Source organism: Poecilia latipinna, unplaced genomic scaffold (assembly GCF_001443285.1).
Source record: "Poecilia latipinna isolate Pla-1442-1.1 unplaced genomic scaffold, P_latipinna-1.0 Scaffold692, whole genome shotgun sequence".
Classification (NCBI taxonomy): domain Eukaryota; kingdom Metazoa; phylum Chordata; class Actinopteri; order Cyprinodontiformes; family Poeciliidae; genus Poecilia; species Poecilia latipinna.
The window spans coordinates 222,937-242,310 of NW_015113308.1; the positions used below are offsets into that span (position 1 = coordinate 222,937).

Sequence of the window (19,374 nt, forward strand, 5' to 3'; positions counted from 1 at the left end):
TGCCATGAACATCTATCTGCCTGTGATACTATAATGACCAAAATTTTACATGTGCAAATGATTGGAGCTTTGTCATGATGACACAACTGATGCTTTATGTAAAGCTCAGTGTTTTCGCGGTGGCTCTGTCTGCATTCCACCACACAATCTTGGATGAGCTTGACAGACATGCAATGTTGATAATATATTATCAGATTTACCCTGAAAATTGTACTTTGATATGCACACTTAAGTGTTAAGGTTACATCCCTAAGTTGAGCTAAGTGTGTTCAGTGCTGGATGGTGAATGTCACACTAAATTTGTTCCATTTGTGTGACTTTGTAACATTAGAACATTTTCAGCATTAATGCCTGTTTTATACTTAAATCTCATTATTTCTCAATTAATAACACTGGGGAGTTTTGGCCAGGTCTGGTTCTAGTAAACAGGTGAACAGAAGGTAAAATGGGTTAGCTATAACAGGCCAATGAGAGTCAAAAGGCCGGTGCTCAACTGTTAATTTGCATTTGCATGGCTCCCAGCAACTTCATTTAAATACGAAAACCTCTGCTAGGCTCAAGGGGCGGGGGGTGATAGGGGAACACGGACACACAGAGTTTTTGACCATTCTTGGCAGTGCTCTACAATTTTCCACTCTGACAAAAACCTCTTGCCGATAGCCCTCAATCTCCAGGCGCACGGCAGAACTAGGTGTCAATAGCTGTCGAAAATCCCACTTTTCATGCAGTGATCTTAAGTAGACAACAGACATTTCGAACGTAGAATATCAAAATTGCTGTTTCTTTTTTTAAGCTTTCTATCCCTCTCTGTCATCACACATGATGGATTTGGAAATGCTGGCGGTCTTTTGGAAATCTTAATTAAAGGACTTGCATTCTCTCAGGAATACACACGCACACTGCTGTTTTAATAATTGTAGCTCTAGCTGCACTAACTGCGGTAATAACTCACATGACATGCTCTCTCACGCATACATTGTGAGGTCACCTTTAAACATTTCTTATTTCTTCTGATCAGCAATCTTTAGTTGTTTTTTTTTCTCATGTTTCTTCTTAGCCAATAACTAATGTGTTTGCTTCATCTCTATTGGTTAGATTCAATCCAGTTTCCATTCTCTCCCTTTATTTGAAGTGTGCCATAATTATGTATTGGCAGTTTCTGGTTACTGTTTGTGATTTGCGGCAGGTCTGAGGAATGCAGCGCCTAAGATGATGACCTGCAGGACTGTAATTCACAGCAATTTTGAGAATGATAGTGCAGCGTTCTCAGAGGAAACTGATATCATGTGAAAGGCTTAAGTGTGAAGCCCTCGTTTTGTCAGAAATATGACTATAATTTGAAAGGAATGATGTGGTTGCGAATGATTGCAGTAACAAATGTAGCCGAACCCTAGTCCTGTAGCCGAACTATTTTATTTAGAAATAGTTGTTTTGATTGATTATTTAGTTCACAGAGTCAGCAATCAGTTTCATATTTATATTTTTGTACTTGGCTAAGATGTGCCAGGATTACACAACAAGATGTAAATTCAGTTATATATGACTGAATTTACAGTCATATATAACTGTAATTATATATGACACTTATATAACTTATATATATATATATATATATATATATATATATATATATATATATATATATATGTTATATATATATATATATATAAGTTATATATAACTTATATAACTGAATAAAAATATTTAACAATTTTTATTTTATTTGGCAAACCGGTAAGAGCATGTAGTTAGAAATTAAAAAAACCCAAAAAACTTTTAATCGCTCAGAAAATTATTCCTACTGTATATTTTTAGAGCCAGTTCTTTTTCCACATGTGTTTTGAAAGTTGCTTCCTTCTCTGATGCAACAAGTGACGGGTTGAATTAATGAGCTTGGATCCTTCAAGATTTTTTAAGCACATCAAAAGAAAAAGTGGAAGCCAATTTAAAGCTCTGTAGCACATCACCAGAAAGGTGAGTATAATAGTCTTGGCCTTTCATTCACTGAGCAGCAATAACCTTTATGGCCAAAGTAATGACCTGGTTGAGTCTATCTTTTTAATGCGTCTTTGTATTCAGTGGGGCCTTTGCTTTAATCAAAGCCTATTTACCCCGAGTCACTCATCCTCTTATCTCCCCGTGCAAACCCCCGTTTTTTTTCCTCCTCCTTTTTTTTTCCCTTCCCATATCCTCTCTTGGCTTCTTTTGTGTGGCAGCAACCTTGTCAAAAAAAAATACGTTCGCCGCACCACAGGCGCTCTCGACTTCGACGACGTTGTGAAAGTGGTTGTCATGGAAACACAGCACCAGAGGAATGTGGAAAATCTTTTCCATTTCTTCTTCTTTTTTTTTTCTTTTTAATTGTCCTTCAATTTCATCCCCTGCTCTGTCTCCTCTCGGTCTGAAGACGTGGTCGTTGTTGGAATTGGTCCCTCCCCAGAGAGGCAGCAGCAACATGTTCAACAAAGCCGCCCGATAACCCAGATTTTTGGTCAGCTGCCCAAATCTCGCCCTGGAAAACTGCAAGTTGCCAAGAACTGGCTCCAGGAATTTGCTTTCACACCTCTTCTTCTCTTCCATCTTCGTTTTACTTTCACAGCGGATCTTGAGGGAAGAGTTGTGTATGGATCGGCTTGCTCCCTCTGTGATCAGATTTGCTCCAGGACATTGTACAAGCATCTGCAGGAAAACTGAAGGACTTAAACAGATTATTGATTCACTTACAGGGACGTAGAAAAGTATTCATACCCCTACTTATACACACATGCATTCACGCAACTTTTCCATATTTTGTCTTGTTACTACCATAAACTTAAGTGAGTTTTATTTGACCAAATAAGTGCATAATTATGACAATTTCAGATTTGCAGAATGAAAAAGATGGTTCTACATGATTTTTTAAAAATTTTATCAGCAAAAATGAAAATTGCGCAGCATTCATTCAGCATTCTGATTCAATAAATATTAGGACTACTTTTCAACTCGATCACAGTAAAATGTGTTCAGCTGTGCCTCTACTAGCTTTGCACATATACAAACTGAAAAATGTGTCTTCATTGCAAAACAACTCCAGGTCTATTAGGCTAGCTGGGGAGATAATTTCAAGTTTCATCATAGATTCTCATTTGGCGTAAAACGTGGTTTTTGTCTGAGTCGTTGTAACATATGAATATGCTTTGGTCTGAACAACTAGAACTGGATTACGCTGGATTTTATTAACGGTTTTAGTGAAACAGGTCTAATTAATTTGGACGCTGCATCTTTTTTCATAAATAAGCCGTGTGTCATTTTCTTTCCTCTGTAATACTATTAACTACTTTGTTGGTCTATAACTAAATAATTCTCATAAAGTGAAATGGAGCTTATGGTTATGATGTGGTAAAATGTGTGAAAATGTCAAAATGCTTTTAGAGTAAAGATGTGCAGAATTTTACTCTAAAAGCGTATATTCAAACTCTCATAAAATCTTTGCCGATGATGCCCAAACTTACTGTTACAAAGCCGTTGCATGAAGTTTCTCAGCTGGCTGTAGCTGGTTGTGTGTCCGTCAGGGAGAGGGTTACATCACTCTAGGAAACGACCAGCTACATCAGCTTTTTCAGATCTGTCAGCCAGAAGAAGCACAGGAGGGGAGGGAGAGTCGGCTAAGAACTTCACCACATTGTGGTTTTAGCTCTCAGTCAAAGATATTTGCCTTGTGGATCAGTAATTCCCAGCAAGAAGTTGTACGTGCGCCTCTGCTATTTTATCATGTCTCATAAATCACTTATGAGCTATTTTAAAGATACATTGTTTTTTTTTTTGTTTTGTTTTGTTTTTTCCCAGTCTGAGTCCTTGGAGCAATAAGTTGAACCTTCATCTCATCTCTCTCTCTCCATCTTGTCCCGTTCCTTCTCATCCAGGCGGAGCAACAAGGAGATTGTGTGTGTGACGCCGGCAGGGCAGTCCCCGACGCCCACTCCGGTCATGGTGGACATCAACTCTGCAGAGCTGAGGAACCCAGAGGTCAAGTTCAACTACACGGACGATCCCACCATCCTCAAGATCGAGCCTGACTGGAGCATCGCCAGGTACGGCAGCCTTTCCGCAACGCTTCTTGAAATTCAACCTTATGAAGTGATTGCCACAGTTTAGAGGAAATTTAAAACGGGTTTGATTGTCGTTAGTAAATGCCGCGATCCGAATGACCCTCTCCGGTTTCCGTATGGCTGAATCTTGCTCTGACGTTGAATAAATTAGCATGATATTTGATGTTTTGTTATCTATAATTTACATCTGTACAGTGTTTTCATCTCCGATTCCGCTTGATGTGGTGTCCGTCTGCAGAACACACACAAAAAGGCTCGATACATTATTAATCCTTTGAGGTGGTTAGACCTCCGGTTAAGACTCTTTTTTTTTAAAGGAGCGCAGCCGTCCTAACTCAAACAACGAACTCTCCGCGAAGCGTGATGAATGTTTTATTTTGCCTGCACATTCCCCGTCTGGTTCTCAAAGAAAAGCAAAGTTTCCCTCTCCATCGTCACCCTCATTTCTCTTTCTTAAAGCGTGATATTTATTCTGTTTATGTTTCAAAAGTAAACCTTTGAGAGCAGAACAGGGGTAAAAAGAGGCTCCTGAAGCAGCACACTGCTGACTGATGAGCTGAAACAGAGATGTATCTGTAAATATTTCTTGACTTATTGAAATCAGCCTGCATAGCCACAGGAAGATTTCCCTCCGCAAAACTCAAGCTGCCACGGAGAAGAGGGGAAGAAAACCAAAGCTGGAAGCCTTCACATCCTAATGGGCTCTCAAGCATGACCTAGAAACTCCTCCGCTGTTTGGTTCTGAAGGGACACCAACACACTTTCAACTCTCTGGTTATTTTTAAAGCTCTACGGAGTTCCAGGAAGTTCTGCATTTTCTTTAATTCCTTCTAGACTTTCAAAAATGCTGCAATCGCAGAAGTAAGTATTCAGAAATGCTAAGCAAAAGATTGAAACGATGGTGAGTTTCAGAGAGAAACTAATTGGTTTCTCTCTGAAACTCCAGATTTGGTGCTGTTCAGAAGTTTTCTAGAAGTTTTCCCATTTTATTTAGTTGTATCAAAACACTTCAGTTTATTTTATTTGGATTTTATATAATAGACAAAACATCAGGAAGTAGTGAAGAATTGTAACTTTGGGGGAAAGAGATATGTGAGTTTCAAAATGTTCTCATCAAATGTGACTAGCATTTTTGTCTCTGCAGAAGAAAAGCATCAAATCAAATTTTATTTCTATAGCACATTTCAGCAGCAAGGCATTTCAAGGTGCTGTACATAATTAAAAAACTAAATAAAAACAGCATGTGACAATGAACAATGAAAACATGTGACTGGAGCACATTTTTTATGCATTTACTTTGTAACTTAGGTGGCTTGTGGCAAAACGCAAGTGAGACTTTCTTATGAAATGATTCTTCTTTAAAAGGGCTAACCTCTTGTCAACATATTGTCACACCTGAGCTGTGGATCTCTGCAGCACCTCCAGAGTTACCACAGGCCTCTTGGCTGCTTTTCTGGTTAACGCTCGTCTCGTCATTTTCACTGTCTTAGTAGGTTTGCAGTTGTGCTACGCTTCTTCCGTTTTCAGGGGTTGGATTAAACAGTGTGAGATGTTCAAAGCTCGGTGTTTTGTTTTATGAACTAACCATGCTCTAAATGACCTGTCTGATGTGTTCCTGGGCCTCTAACAAATCTCCGAATGCAAAGGCATGCCGCAGTTTTTTTTTTTTTTTTAAGTAATTTTAAGCCTGTGGACAAATTCAATTAATTCCAATCCTTTTAAAAGGCACTTTAGTATTTAACTCCACCCTGACTGCTGTACCAAGTCCCATTTTTCCCACTTCAAACATCGTGTCAAGTGTAGCACTCATCGTCTGCGTTGTCACAGGGGGCTGAGGTGAAAATAAAAGCGTTTAAAAACTCTGCAGGGAAACAAACACATCACAAGAAATGGGTGTGAAAGGATGAGGAATCTTAAAAGGAGCGAACTGAGGGGTGAGAGTTAGAAGAATAAAGCAAAAGCTACAACCTTGAGGGAAATGACCTCAGTGCTTGATTTGAGTTTGTTGTTTTATTTATTTATTTTTTACTTTGTGCACCCAGGAGAAGGAGGTACATGGTTCCCCTGACCAATCAGGCTTTTTTTTTTTTCCCATAATGCTGATTTTGTCACGATTTCCCCTTTGGCCACGGTGTATTTCTGGGGAGATGCATTTTTTTTTTCTTCAAGAAAAAGCATCCTTCAACTGAAAGCAATGGCTCTGTAGTCATTATACACCATAATGGTGTCTTACTAAAAAATTGCATAAAGCTGCGGTTTGTAACATTTATAAAAGCATGTTACTCACATATCTGTTAAAACTGTCACTATGTTTTTACAGTGAGTCATATGAGTCATATAATCTGTGGAAAAAAATAATAAAAATTTCCTCCCGGTACTCCTTTTGCCATCTGCAAAAACACTCCAATAGAGGTCAAAAATAACCAATCAGAGCCAGGAGGAGGGACTTAGGGCTGTCAATCATGCGCTAAAACCCTCCTCCGCAAAGCGCACTCAAGCTTAAGATTGCTAGTTGGCTGCAGCTGTGGTAATACCGGAGAAACAACCCAGCCTTACTGGAAAACTGTTTATCTATAGCTGCAGTGGAGCAGAGATCAAGGGGAAGGCTATGAGCAGCGGGTACACCAGGGTGATTTACACCGCTAAGCCCTCCACCTGACTTTGATGTATTTCTGCAGCTGGCTGTGGAATCACAGAGAGAAAACAGAGGAACTTGGTTTTGTTTAACAGTCCTACTACAACTTTAAAGTAATCCTGCACATTCTGGAAGCGTCTGGCATTTGACGCAGGTATTTCCCAGATGTTTGAAAGCCTGACCCCTTTTGAAAAATCTGTCATCGATTCTTAGTGAAACATAAACTTTAAAGGGAAGTATAGAATTTTGACAAGTGTTGCCTGTCAGAGTTTTGTTATATCGATACATGTGTGTTTACCTCGCTGTTCTCCAGCTGTGGTTTCTATTCTTCCACCAACAAAGCACATAACCACATGTGAAGCGTTCTCATGTGTTCCCTTCCCACCCCAGAAACCACACCGTGTGGCCTCCTGGAAGCCTCTCAGCCTTTTCTTGGCTCAGGTGACGTTCCCCGTCCCGCTTGGTCTCGGTCCATTTCAAGGCCAATTTTACTAAAAGCTGTGCAGTTTAAATCACCTCCCCTCTAATAACAGCTTTGTTTGGCCCTAACTCAACACAGCCGACTCGGAAATTGAGAATAGGCTTGTTGTATGTCTTTATCTTATAATGCTAAGCTGTATGGTTTGAGGGTCTTTATGTAGTACTGCTGAGAACAAACATGATCAGTGAACAGGTCAAAAACCTTCTTTCACACAATATAAGCTCAGATACAGAACATCTTTTTTTTTTTTTTTTTTTTTTTAAAACGGTACTTTGCCTTGTTCGGGAATTGTTTGAGCCAAAGCGTCTTCAGCCAGTGCATCATTTTTATGTCGGCGGTGACTCACATTAGCTCTGGACTTGGGCAAGTTGTGAGCTAACTTAAACAGAATCTGTCAGGAAGCCTCGCGTCAGATAAAGTTCAGCCTCGTGGGCCAGCAGAGGCCGTCGACGAGGCTGCGTGGCGATACGGGCGTCTCGCCCACATTATCGCATGTCCCCGCCGGTCATCATCATATATTCCCATAAAGGTCAAAACTGTGTGTCTTGACACCTTGCGCTTATGTGCATTTCCTATTAAAAATACCAGAATGCAGCGATATTACACTGCTTGTATGTCCTCTGACTGCTGAGATGCAGTGAATAGAGGCCAGAGGCTTCTGCGGTCTGAAATAACTACGTATTCACCTCGTCTTCACCCCTGCCTACATTTGGGTTTAAACAAGCTTTTAACATTCAGATGACGGTTGTAGCATCACACTCATTACAGCAAAAATGGTTTCCATGAATAAGCAGGTGAAAGGCTGCATATTATTGGTGAATTGCCATCTGAAGGGTCCTGCTGGATCCCACAGAGAACAGATTTAGTCACTTTTATCTCTGCATAAAAGCAGCAGGAAAACACAGTGGGAAGCATGAGAGCTTATAAAAATCGTGCTTTTCTTTAGCTGTTGCATAATTGTCATTTTCATGTTTTTTGTTTTTTTCTCCCCGCTTTTAATAAGCTGTTGTTTTTGTTGTTGTTTTTTTCTCCATATGTATTTCTTATAGCGGAGGTACAATGCTGACCATAACTGGGACCAACTTGGCCACCATCAAAGAGCCCAAAATGAGAGCCAAGTACGGAGCGGGACAGTCAGAAAATGTGAGTTTCAGTGTCTGCACCTGCACTCTTTTTTTCTTTATTATTATTATTATTATTATTATTATTCACAGCACAAAAACAACTACTGATTGAACTTGGTGAGAGAAAAAAATTACACATATTTTTAACAGCACAATAACTGTCTTAATATCAATTTTGATATTAACTTTAAAAAAAACATGTATCTGAATTTAAATTATTGCAACATCAAAATAAAATCATCTTTTAACATATCTGTGCATGTGGTTTAATATTACCAGCTATCGTATTAAGTACACTTTATTGAACTGGGTTGATGTTGTTCTCCTCATTCAACATATCTCAAAGTTGCTGTACTGCTTTGAGATTTGCTGATTTGAGGGCATAGGAGTGCAGTGAACTCAATGCTTTGTTCAAGAAACCAGTTTGAGTTGGTTTGAGCTGTATGACATGGTGCAACACTTACTAAGATGTGGTCATAGTGGTTGGACATGTTGGCAGCAGTACGTGTGGTATGATGGTTAAACATTGCTCAGTTGGAGCCTAAAGTCTCCTAAAAAAGTATTCCCCTCCCCCCCAATTTGATTACACCAGCACCGCCAGCAGCGTGAACATTTTAAACAAAGAATGATAAATCCACGCTTTCATGTTGTCTATGGCAACTTCTGAGCCCTCCTGTTTCAACATTGCTGCTGAAATCAAGTCTTCTCAGACATCTTCTTTCTAGTGTTTGAACTTCCAGTGTTGATAAGGATGAGTAAATTCTAGCCTCATCTTCCTGTTCTTGGCTGACAGGAGTTTCATTTGATGCGGTCTTCTGCTGTTGTAGCCTGTCAGTTCAAGGTTGGACTTGATGTGGCTCTGACACAGTTTTGCACATACCTTGAATGTAACAAGTGTATGTGAGTTATTATCTAGATTCTGGGTACCGTGTTTTTTTTGTTTGTTTTTTTACAGGATATCAGATGTTTGTTTTATGCTCTAGACAGGCATCCCAAATCCTTTAAATAGTCTTTTCTTTTTTTTCTCCATTTTGATCCTCGGTGTGAACTTCTGCAAGTCACCATGTCTAGATGCCTAAATGTACTTCTGCCATGTGATTGACCAGGATAATTTTGACTTCTGATTAATATGTGAAGCAAAAAGGGGGGAAAAAAGTACGTTTCTCATTAAAATATGCAGTAACCACAACAATAGTCTTAAACTATATGACACATTTTCTATAAAACTTGAGTTCATCCTCGGTGAGCAACAAAATTACTGTTTTCAACATTACTTTACAATTAATGTACTTTTTTTTTAATTAAGGAATTGAACTGATATTTTATCAGCTTCTTCAAAGAGATTCTCATTCCTCAGAGGAATATTTTAACCCCAACCTAATTAAGTGCCAACATGGAGGGGGAGGACTGTGGGTAACCCTAGGAAACGGGATTCAGCCTCCATCTCTCCCATTCTTTGGACAATCTAACTGTTAGATTATACATACTCGCTATACACACACTCATAGTCTTGACCTGTCGGTCAAGCTGCCCATTTTCTGTTTGTTTTTGATGTTGATTTTCCTTTTAGCAGTTTAACCTTTGAAATGTCAACTAGCAATAAAGCTGCTCTTGCAAATCCCCCTCTCCTCACCCTTCACCACGGGGCTCAACTAACCTTTTTTTTTTTTTTCACTCTCACGTCAAGCTAAAAGTAAAAAAAATATATATATATATCCCACACTTTCCTTTTGTCCCCCCTACATAACTGCAGAGAGGTGTATTTATTGACCTATAAACACCATTCATCCTAGGTGTTTGCACAAACACACAGATGTTTCAATGTGTGGTGCCTGGCAGACGTTTTCATACCTTTGACCTCCTTTAGTTTGCTACCCTTAAATAAAATCCAACTTGATTTCAGAAGTATCCAAATAACATCATAGAGTCCACCTGTGATTAATCTGAATTTAGATACAGACAACTCTCAAAATTTTCAAGGGGTTTGAAAACTTTTTGGAGGCGTTTTAACAACATAGGTGAATCTATCCAAAGGTCACTTCTGCCATCCTGTGTTGCCGTTAGCAGCCATGAGCTGACCACTTCAGTTTCCCTCCGTCATTAGGGGCTAATTTGTTCTAAGTGTCGAAACCCACAGGGTATATCCAGATGATATCAACACTGATTACAGCACTGATGTTATTAGGCCGCCTTTTCCTCATTATGTCGTTACAGACACATTTAATCAGTTGCATCACATAACCCTGTTTAAGCCCTTATAACAGAGCTCATGCTTGAGTTAACCTTTTTATTCCCTACTCCAGTGAAACTGCCTCTGAGTAAGAAGTAGGGTTTCTACTTTATCTCGAAAAGTCTGGATTTTGTTGCGTTATTATATGCCGAGTCTGAATAGGTAGACAAGAGGGCTGAATACGAATAAAAAAATAATTAAAAAGGATTTCTTTCTTTTATATTGATTCATATGTAGATTATGCTCACTTTTGTTGATTTTTAACATTCCAACACTATTCTTTTGCCAGCCCATTCATTATTTTGGCTTAAAGTTTTCTGACAGAAGCTAAAAATAAATTCACATCCATTCAACAATACAAAATTCTTACCTCATTGCTTCTTTTTGCATCTAGACCCTTGTAAACCAGGATTTTAAACTACATCCACTATTTTTTAACTGTGTCTCTCTTATCATACAGATAATACAGTCTATCTGAGGGAAGGTTTTTAGATTTAAATGTTCACAATTATTTAAAACAGTTGAAATTTGCTCCTTACCATTATGTTATTATAATAATAATAATAATAATAATAATAATAATAATTATAATAATCATTATAATGAAACCTGTAATTCTCTGTGATCCATAACATGTTACAAATAACTAAAATTTAAAAAGAATGACATGGTGACGTGAAATGGCAAGTGCCTGCTCAAGACTTATCTTTATTGTATTGCTATTTCTCCCTGTATTTTAGAACTGCACCGTTCTCAACAACACAGTCATGGTTTGTCTGGCTCCCTCTGTGGCCAAATCTGGCAAAAGCTTCTCTGAGATGGGCACCAGTCCCGACGAGATTGGATTCGTCATGGACGGCGTGCGCTCCGTGCTGGTGATAAACGAGACGTTCAGCTACTACCCAGACCCAGAGTTTGAAACCCTCGGTCCCAAGATGGAGCTGAAGCCCAGCTCACCACTCATACTCAAGGTAAGTTGCTTTGTGTTCACGGCACTTATCTGTTACAGCTTTCTCTCTGTCAAACTCTTTATTTTTTTTTATTCTCCTGCTAAATGATGTCTATTTTTTTTCCTCCATTTTTCCTCTTTGTGTCCCTTCCCAGTCAACGCCTCTGTGCGTTTTTTCCCTCCTTTATCCCTTCATGCCTCATCTTTCCCCGTTTTATGTCGGCTTTCACTATTTACCTGAAATGTGTGAGAGGAATGTGAATGCATGGGCTGAGTTTGTTGTGGTTTTACATGAAAGCCGTTTTATATTGAAGGTTGCTCTCTGAAGCTGAGGCACAAATGTCTCCACACACCAGGAGTTCAGGACAAAAGAAGGTTAGCTGAGTGCTAGCACCAAGTCGATGCACAGGAAGGGTTGCATTAGTAGATTGTAGGATTCCTGTAATGTGTGTACACGTCAAGTGTTCAACAATTAATCTCGTAAATGGGCTGATTTTTTTTTTTTTAACTATTTCTTCAATTCGGCTAATAAGCTGCTGATGATTGTTTGAAATCATTTGCTTTTTGCCATCTGTCTTTCAGCACGGCTCACTTTTAAACGTGGCTCAACCTTGAAGGATATTTCTCCACCTGTTTTTTCTCCAGTGGGGGTTGAAGACCTTTAAGGGAAAAAAAAAAAGATGTTTAAACCGTTCCTTTCAAATCAGGTGCAAAGCAAGTCATGTTTTTAAAGTGGGTCCATGTGTTGCGAAGGCACCTGCTCAGATTTTTATCTAGAAACATCTGAAGACAGACTTCACAGCCGTGTTTACTATGAACCGCAGAAGCAGCGTGCGTTTGTATACTGTGTGCATTTGTCCCACCCACCCACTCTGTCTAATGACACCCCCCACACCCCCAACCCCACTTCCTCACCCCTGAACTTCAAAGCCTTTCAGAAGCGAGAGGGAAATTATCATGCAATTTCATAGGAAACTAAAGCCTCTTTTTCCTTCAAATCAGGGAGGGGTTTAGGAAATGAAGACTAGCAACACTCTCCTATACATATTTAAATATTATACCATGGTGACAAATTTTGATTGTGGTAAGAAGTGCACCAAAAATTTAATCCAGTAAATATTTTCTGGGAAAGCTTCTGTGTTTTTTGTTTGTTTGTCTTGTGGAAGGAGGGAGCTGATTTCTCTCTCTCTCTCTCTCTCTCTCTCTTTCTGCAAAACAAAGTAATAGTATATATGAAGAAAAAATGACTTAAGGTGGAAAGAAAGCAATCTGCATTCAGTAAATTTCACTAACAGTTCTTTAAATGCAATAGCTGACTGGATTCCCCTTCCCCCTATAATTATTATATGTAATAATGTATTTAAAGCATTTATTTATTTCTATTAATGTAGGTGATTATAACTTATGGCTGATGGAAGTGCTAATTTCTCCCTCATTAAAGGTGAATATTGTATAAAACCTATAAAAAATATGTTTAATAGGAAAATATTCTGGCTCCAGTGACCATGTAGTCTCCATGGCCAGTTGGAAACTACAATCTCAGACACCCTCCACAAGGGGGCGTAGGTATTTCTACAGAGATTGGTTGTAGAAATACCTACAACTAATCTCTGTAGAGATTGGTTGAGAGTATTGAATCTTGCATTGAGTATTGAATCAATGCGAGATTCAATACTCTCGCATGGAATCCGAGAGTAAAAGTTTAGTGGAAGCAAAATGTAACTTGCTCTTGAGAGCAGCGTGAAGAAAAGTCCATTCAAGAGTTTGGAAAGCATTCACTAGGTGTTGACTTCATCCAGAGTCAGAACTTGGCACCAACACATATTGTCAAAAGTACAAAACTACCTGCTTTTATGATTATAGCATAATTGTTTGGTTGTTCAGTAAGCTCATCTGACGTAAATCACATAGCGAACCTGGAAGATCTAAACCCAACAGGTGCAGATTAACTCGAGGCAACTTTTAAAGTAAATTCAGCTTTTTTTTTTAATTCTCAGCACTATAATAATTCATATAGTCCTCAAAGTTCTCAAAAATGTCTTAATTTTAACATGCTAAAAATTGCAGAGAACCTGTTTATGAATGCTGTTACCCCTGCTATCTGAACTGATGAGCTACTTGTGTGTCTGTTTCCAGGGTCGTAACCTGATTCCTGCAGCTCCAGGAAACTCTAAGCTGAACTACACGGTGCTGATCGGAGAAACGCCCTGCGTCCTCACCGTGTCCGAGAGTCAGCTGCTGTGTGAATCGCCTAATCTGACGGGAGAGCATAAAGTCACAGTAAGTAAACTTTTTAAATGTATTTGGTTTTCCTTACTGTACTAAAGTTACAATAAGTAAGATTTTTTAATTAATTTGATTTCCCCTTTTTTCTTATTTTGACCTTATTTGAGCGAAGCAGAGTGAGCAGCAGATTTTACATATGCAACTGGAAAACAAGCTTTATCCCATCCTGACTTATACTTCCCTCCTGATTAGCAGCTGATATTTCCTATTCCACCATCATGAGTTTTAGTTTAACCGACGGAGCATTCAAGTTTCTTTTTGTCACTTTTATCCGACATCCTCTGCTTAATATTTTCTCAGTTCATCCCCCCTCTGATACGTCAATCCACTTCCTGCCTTTTCATTCATTCATCTCTTTCTCTTCTCCCCCATCTATTCGACCCAAATACCTCCAATTACTCTACATTTTATCCTATTCAGATGGCTGTGAGCGCACGAACACACACATCCCCTCTCCCGTAATGTTGGCAGTGCTTGTGACTGTATTTGTGTCTTAGAGGCTTTTGATCAGTCTGGTTTGGCTGGCATCCTCCCTGGCATTTGCAGAGTGTTGGTATTCAGTGGAAACCAAAAAATGGCTAGCGGGCATGAGAGGTCTTGTGTCTATTTTTACCCTCCTTCATTTCCTATTTCATAGATGTAAGCCTGTTAAAAGGGGGTATGGATTTGGGGGTGAACAGAACATGTTTTGGAGGGAGTGTTTCTCAGGATTTATTTCATTTCATGTTTGCAGTTTACAGCTGTTTGAAGTATGGTCCAAAATGTCTAGAGTGCAGATATTTCCTCTTCTGGCTGAAATGAAAATATTCTAGTGGAGTTTACGTCTGTCTTTTAGCTTGACCCGGAACAGCTTTGTTTTCCATGTTAGATGCTTAAAGGTTTCCCTGCCTGTAAAAAAATAAAATAAATCTGGAATACTTTCCTAGAGACACATTTTCCAGGATGGAACATTATTTGAATTTCTGGACTATCTTTATTTCAGATTCTGTTGTCTCAGTCCCTTATCCACCTATCCATACTTCCTTACTTCCTTTTTACTCTGCAACCTTCCTTTCTCCTTTCCTCCTTTTATTTATTTTTTCTTTCTTTATTCCCTTTTTTTCTTTTTTCCTTCTTTTTCTGTTTCTTCCGTCTTTCTTTGTCAGAATTTTAAAGGAAAGAAGGAAAAGGACTCATTTCTTCCTTCATATTCCTGTCTCCCTTTGCTCCTTTTCTAAATGCTGCTTTATATTTGTGTTCTTTCCTTTCTTCCTCCCTTTTCATTCCTTTCCTATTATTTTTCTTCTTCTCCTTCTGTCTTCATTACTCATTTAGGTCCTTTATTTTTTTGCGCCTTATTTCACTTTGATTTTTTTCCCTTGATCCATCACTGCATATGTTCTTCTATTCTGAATTCCTGTTTTTTTTTTACAGTTTCTAATTAAAGCGTGACCTTGAGAAATATTTCATGATTAACATTAGTTTTTTTTAACTTTAAAAATTGTCCAAAGATAGATGAGAACTTTGCTGTTTTGAGTTTGGAACAGTCTGTAGTTTGGTCCTGAAAATGTATAGGAAACTTAGTGCTTTGTTAATTTTTGTTGTGCAGCCATTTGTGTCTTTTTATTTTTAATTTTGTTGGATTTGTATTTCTTGTGCAAGTGTTTCCTGTTGAATAAGCTGCTTTCATCCTGAGTCCATGTGAGGTTCTTAAATGTTGCAGGTTACAGAGCAATAAAAATGCCAATGGCACCTTTTTTTTAAAACGTTTTTTAGAGGTTTCTCATGTCGCTGAATACAAGACACTATTATTGTTCCATCTCCCCCTTTTTTTCAGTCTTTCACAATCTTCCAAAATTTCATTGCCTTAATGTTGTTGCCAGGTCCGCGTCGGAGGCTTCGAGGCTTCACCTGGGACGCTGCAGATCTACTCCGACAGTCTGCTCACGCTGCCTGCCATCATTGGCATCGGGATAGGCGGCGGCCTGCTTCTGTTTGTCATCATTGCGGTTCTGATCGCTTACAAGAGGAAGTCCCGGGATGCCGACCGCACCCTGAAACGACTGCAGCTGCAGATGGATAATCTAGAGTCTAGGGTCGCGCTGGAGTGCAAAGAAGGTGAGTGGTGGGTACGAGGTGCTTCCCTAAGCCAACTTACTCAATTCTCAACAAACCCAACAACGCTGTCGATGCTGCTGTTCCTCTACCGTGTTCCATCCTTCGAGCTTCCCATCAAAGCTGCACAACATACTATTAACAGTCCCATCAAGTTGTTTGTCTGCTCCCTCTCCCTTGGTCTCCTGCTTTGCTCTCCAAGTCGATGCCAACACTCCCCTGCTGTTCGGTCGCAGCAGTGTGTGTGTGTGTGCGCATGTTTACGTGGGTGTTGGTGCGTTTCCAGAGGAGCACTTTGATCTGAGCCAGCCACCAGATGTTGTCTCTCCTCCCCATGAGGGAGCAGCCTGGCTGGCCTCACCATCATCTACACCAAGAAATGTTGGGAGGGGGGCGGGGGGGCGTAGAAAGAGACGGGGCATGGAGGTGGGACAGTAAGGGGTTGTAGGGAAGGAGTGGCTTGGCAACAGCTGAAGCCCAGGGAGGGATCGAATGAAACTTACACACCAGTGCTTTAGCATATATTCATTTGGCAAGAGGCAGCATGGATCCAGGGAGAGGCTGCTGATGCTGGGCTGCTGGCAGAGCAGTGAGAGAAGCAGATGGGGTGAAGGAAAAGGAGAATACTGATAACATGATCATCCCAATATATCTAAAAGAGATCACTCCATTTGTTCCATTGTTTTTGAGAGACTTCAATAAAGCTGCATCATAAATATACAATTTATGCTGCTCTGGTTTTTAGCTGGTTGTTCAAGTATAACTTGGGAAACTGTCCTGATGTTCTTATCAGAATAAAAAAAAGACACATCGAGAAGAACACCATTTGCCATTTAATAAAATCAAGCAGATTTATTGCGACGCACTGCTTAAATTTCTGTTTTTATGGAATTACTTTTGTGTTCTTATAGGTCCTGTTATTTTTTGTAATTACCTCCTGTCTTCAGCAAAATGAAATGCCAACTTGTTTCTGTTTCAGAAATCACAAAACTTTACAGAGTAAATAAAGTACTCTGATATTCAGAGATATTTGTTGGCACCCCTGATAAAGACGTTTCAAAAGTCTTAAAATCATTGTTTATTTCAGTTGTATAAGCTCACACAGAAAATTTTTTATCTCACCCTTATTTTGAATACATTGAATTAATAATCTAAAATTTGTCCAACCCAAAGAACTAACAGGTTCAGAAGTTAACTGCATCACATTTTAGTCTCAGATTATGGAGTCTGGATCTTTTGTCTTGATCAGTTCTGGTATCAACTGATACCAGTAATAAAAATGACATTATCAGCAGAGACCGACATTATTGCAGTGGTGAGTTTCTAACTCCAAATAGGAGCTTTAATTGAGTCATAGACATCAAATATTCTTCTGCGCTATGCCGTCTGATGAACAGCTAGAGAAACCGCTAACCAAGGCAGACATAGACATGATATGACAACAGAATCTATTTATAGGGCCAGGAAAGTACTGCTGCGTATTTTTGAAAAACTGCCTGGAGGAAGTTGAAACATCAGATTGAGCTTCTCAAACTGCATTAAAAGTGTTTGTTTGGACTGAAGCAGCTCGAGGCTACATGAGCTGATGCATAACACACCTGCAACCTCTGAACAAACTGCCTCAAGACAAGTTGCTAGTGTGGGATGTAAGTAGCAGATTGTGATATATATATTACATTCATCAGCCAGGCTGGTTTTTAAATACAGTAAACACATCAGGCCTCATTTAAAAGACTGTGCTAAAATTGTCTTGTGATGTTGTGAGGCTTCAGCGTTTCATACCCAGAGATTTCCGATGGCCTTTAAAGCAGAGACCCTCAGATAAAGACGTCAACACTTTTTTTTTCTTTGTAGCCACTTCACACCTCTCCTCCTGTCTTGTATTCATTTCCTGCCCTTTAGAAACTACCTGCAATCCCACACACATATACACTCACACAGCGGGTCACGCTGCGATTGGCTGGGGTGTGCCAACAGTAAGTCTACATTCCCCGACCCCGTCTTTTCCCAGCTGTCACTGCTGTCTGCGAGAAGAAAGGTGGATGAACGTGGACAAAGTGAAAGATTGAAACGGGGAGCCAGATAAGGGAAAAAAAAAATCCCAGAGGAGGTTGTGAAAAATGTGCGGAATGGAAGAGGCGTTTATAAAGAAAGAGGTTAAATTGGAGACAAAAGCGATACAAGGAGAGGCAAACACAACGAATAACTATTTTTTTTTCTTATTTTACAGCCACAAATTCTATATTCTGAGATTTTGTTTGATGAACCATCACGAAAGAGTTAATTGTGAAGATTGTTTTTTTTTTCAAATGAAAATCTTACTCAGATAAGTCAAATTTAATGAATTAAATTTGCTATGCTGGCGTTAGCATTAGCTGCCTATGCTGGTCACCTGCGACTCATACTTTTATCTTTAAAGAAAACTCTGTCAAGAAAAGTTGTTGCCGTGCAAAATGTGTAAGCACTAAACATTAGATGCAGGGATGTGTTCTTTTGGCAGTTTGCTTTTTTTTTATATACTATAAACATGTTTTCAGAAACATCAAAATAGGTACCATGAAGTATACATAAAAAGTTCAAACTACAGATTTAAGCAAAGTAAAATCCAACAAAAAAAATATTTTAAACTTTGTATATCATTATATATACACAACTTAATATTCAGGGCAATAAATTAAAGTATAAATGCTTACAAAAAGGAGGTCAATTTAATTGGCTTAGGTAAAAGTGCCAGTCTGTCATTAATTGGATCACACGCTGGCTTCAGAATGGATAGAGCCTCCTTCGACAAGGAAGTATCCACCGCTGTGTGCGCACTAAGATCGCACCAAATCTTTTTGGCCCTGCTCCATGAAGGCCAGATTGGTAGAGTGCACAGCTAATAGTTTTCTTGTTGACAAATTCTCCCATTTGAGTTGTGGATCTTTGCGGCTCCTCTTGAGTTATGCTGAACCTCATTGCAGCTTCTCAGAAAAATGCTCTCCTTGCAAAACGCTCCGCCTGAAAATGATTTCACCACCAAACCGATCATTAGTGCGCTTGTCTATTATATTCCACCCGGTGTGAGTATGTCGTATAAAATAGGAAAAAAAAAATATATATATGTGAAAGTTTTTTTGTCAAGAGACAAAATGTGAAAAAGTTCAAGGGGCCATGCATGAGAGACTGAGTATTTTAGCACAAAGTGAAGTGGGTGGAAAGCAGAGAGAGAAGTGGAGTACATTGGGAATCTGAAGGGAGGAATGAAAGGAAGATTAAGAGGTAGAAAGGTGACTTTAAAGATGTCACATTGATAGGAGGAGAGAGGGAAAAAGAGAGATGGGGAGGGAAGACAGGGTGACACGAGCCATCTGTTAGTCTGGGCTTTGGTTTATTTGTTTGGATTACGTATCAATGTGTGTGCCGTATTTCAGACGAGGCACACAGACACACAGTTGTCCTAATGCCAGAGTTCCAATATTTTCTCCTCAAGGAGTTTTCTATATAA

At 39.3% G+C, this 19,374-nt stretch overlaps 1 protein-coding gene across 5 annotated transcripts in view; it reads left to right on the plus strand.

The window, feature by feature from the left end:
* The window catches only part of LOC106954950 (plexin-A1), a 219,277-nt gene that overhangs the window by 178,366 nt on the left and 21,537 nt on the right, over positions 1 to 19,374 (plus strand). For all 5 annotated transcript variants that reach the window (XM_015044802.1, XM_015044805.1, XM_015044804.1 and 2 more), the window contains exons 16-20: positions 3,903 to 4,070; positions 8,254 to 8,347; positions 11,299 to 11,529; positions 13,644 to 13,787; positions 15,656 to 15,890. In XM_015044802.1, coding sequence (XP_014900288.1) covers positions 3,903 to 4,070; positions 8,254 to 8,347; positions 11,299 to 11,529; positions 13,644 to 13,787; positions 15,656 to 15,890 — 872 coding nt within the window. The remainder of the gene's footprint in view (positions 1 to 3,902; positions 4,071 to 8,253; positions 8,348 to 11,298; positions 11,530 to 13,643; positions 13,788 to 15,655; positions 15,891 to 19,374) is intronic.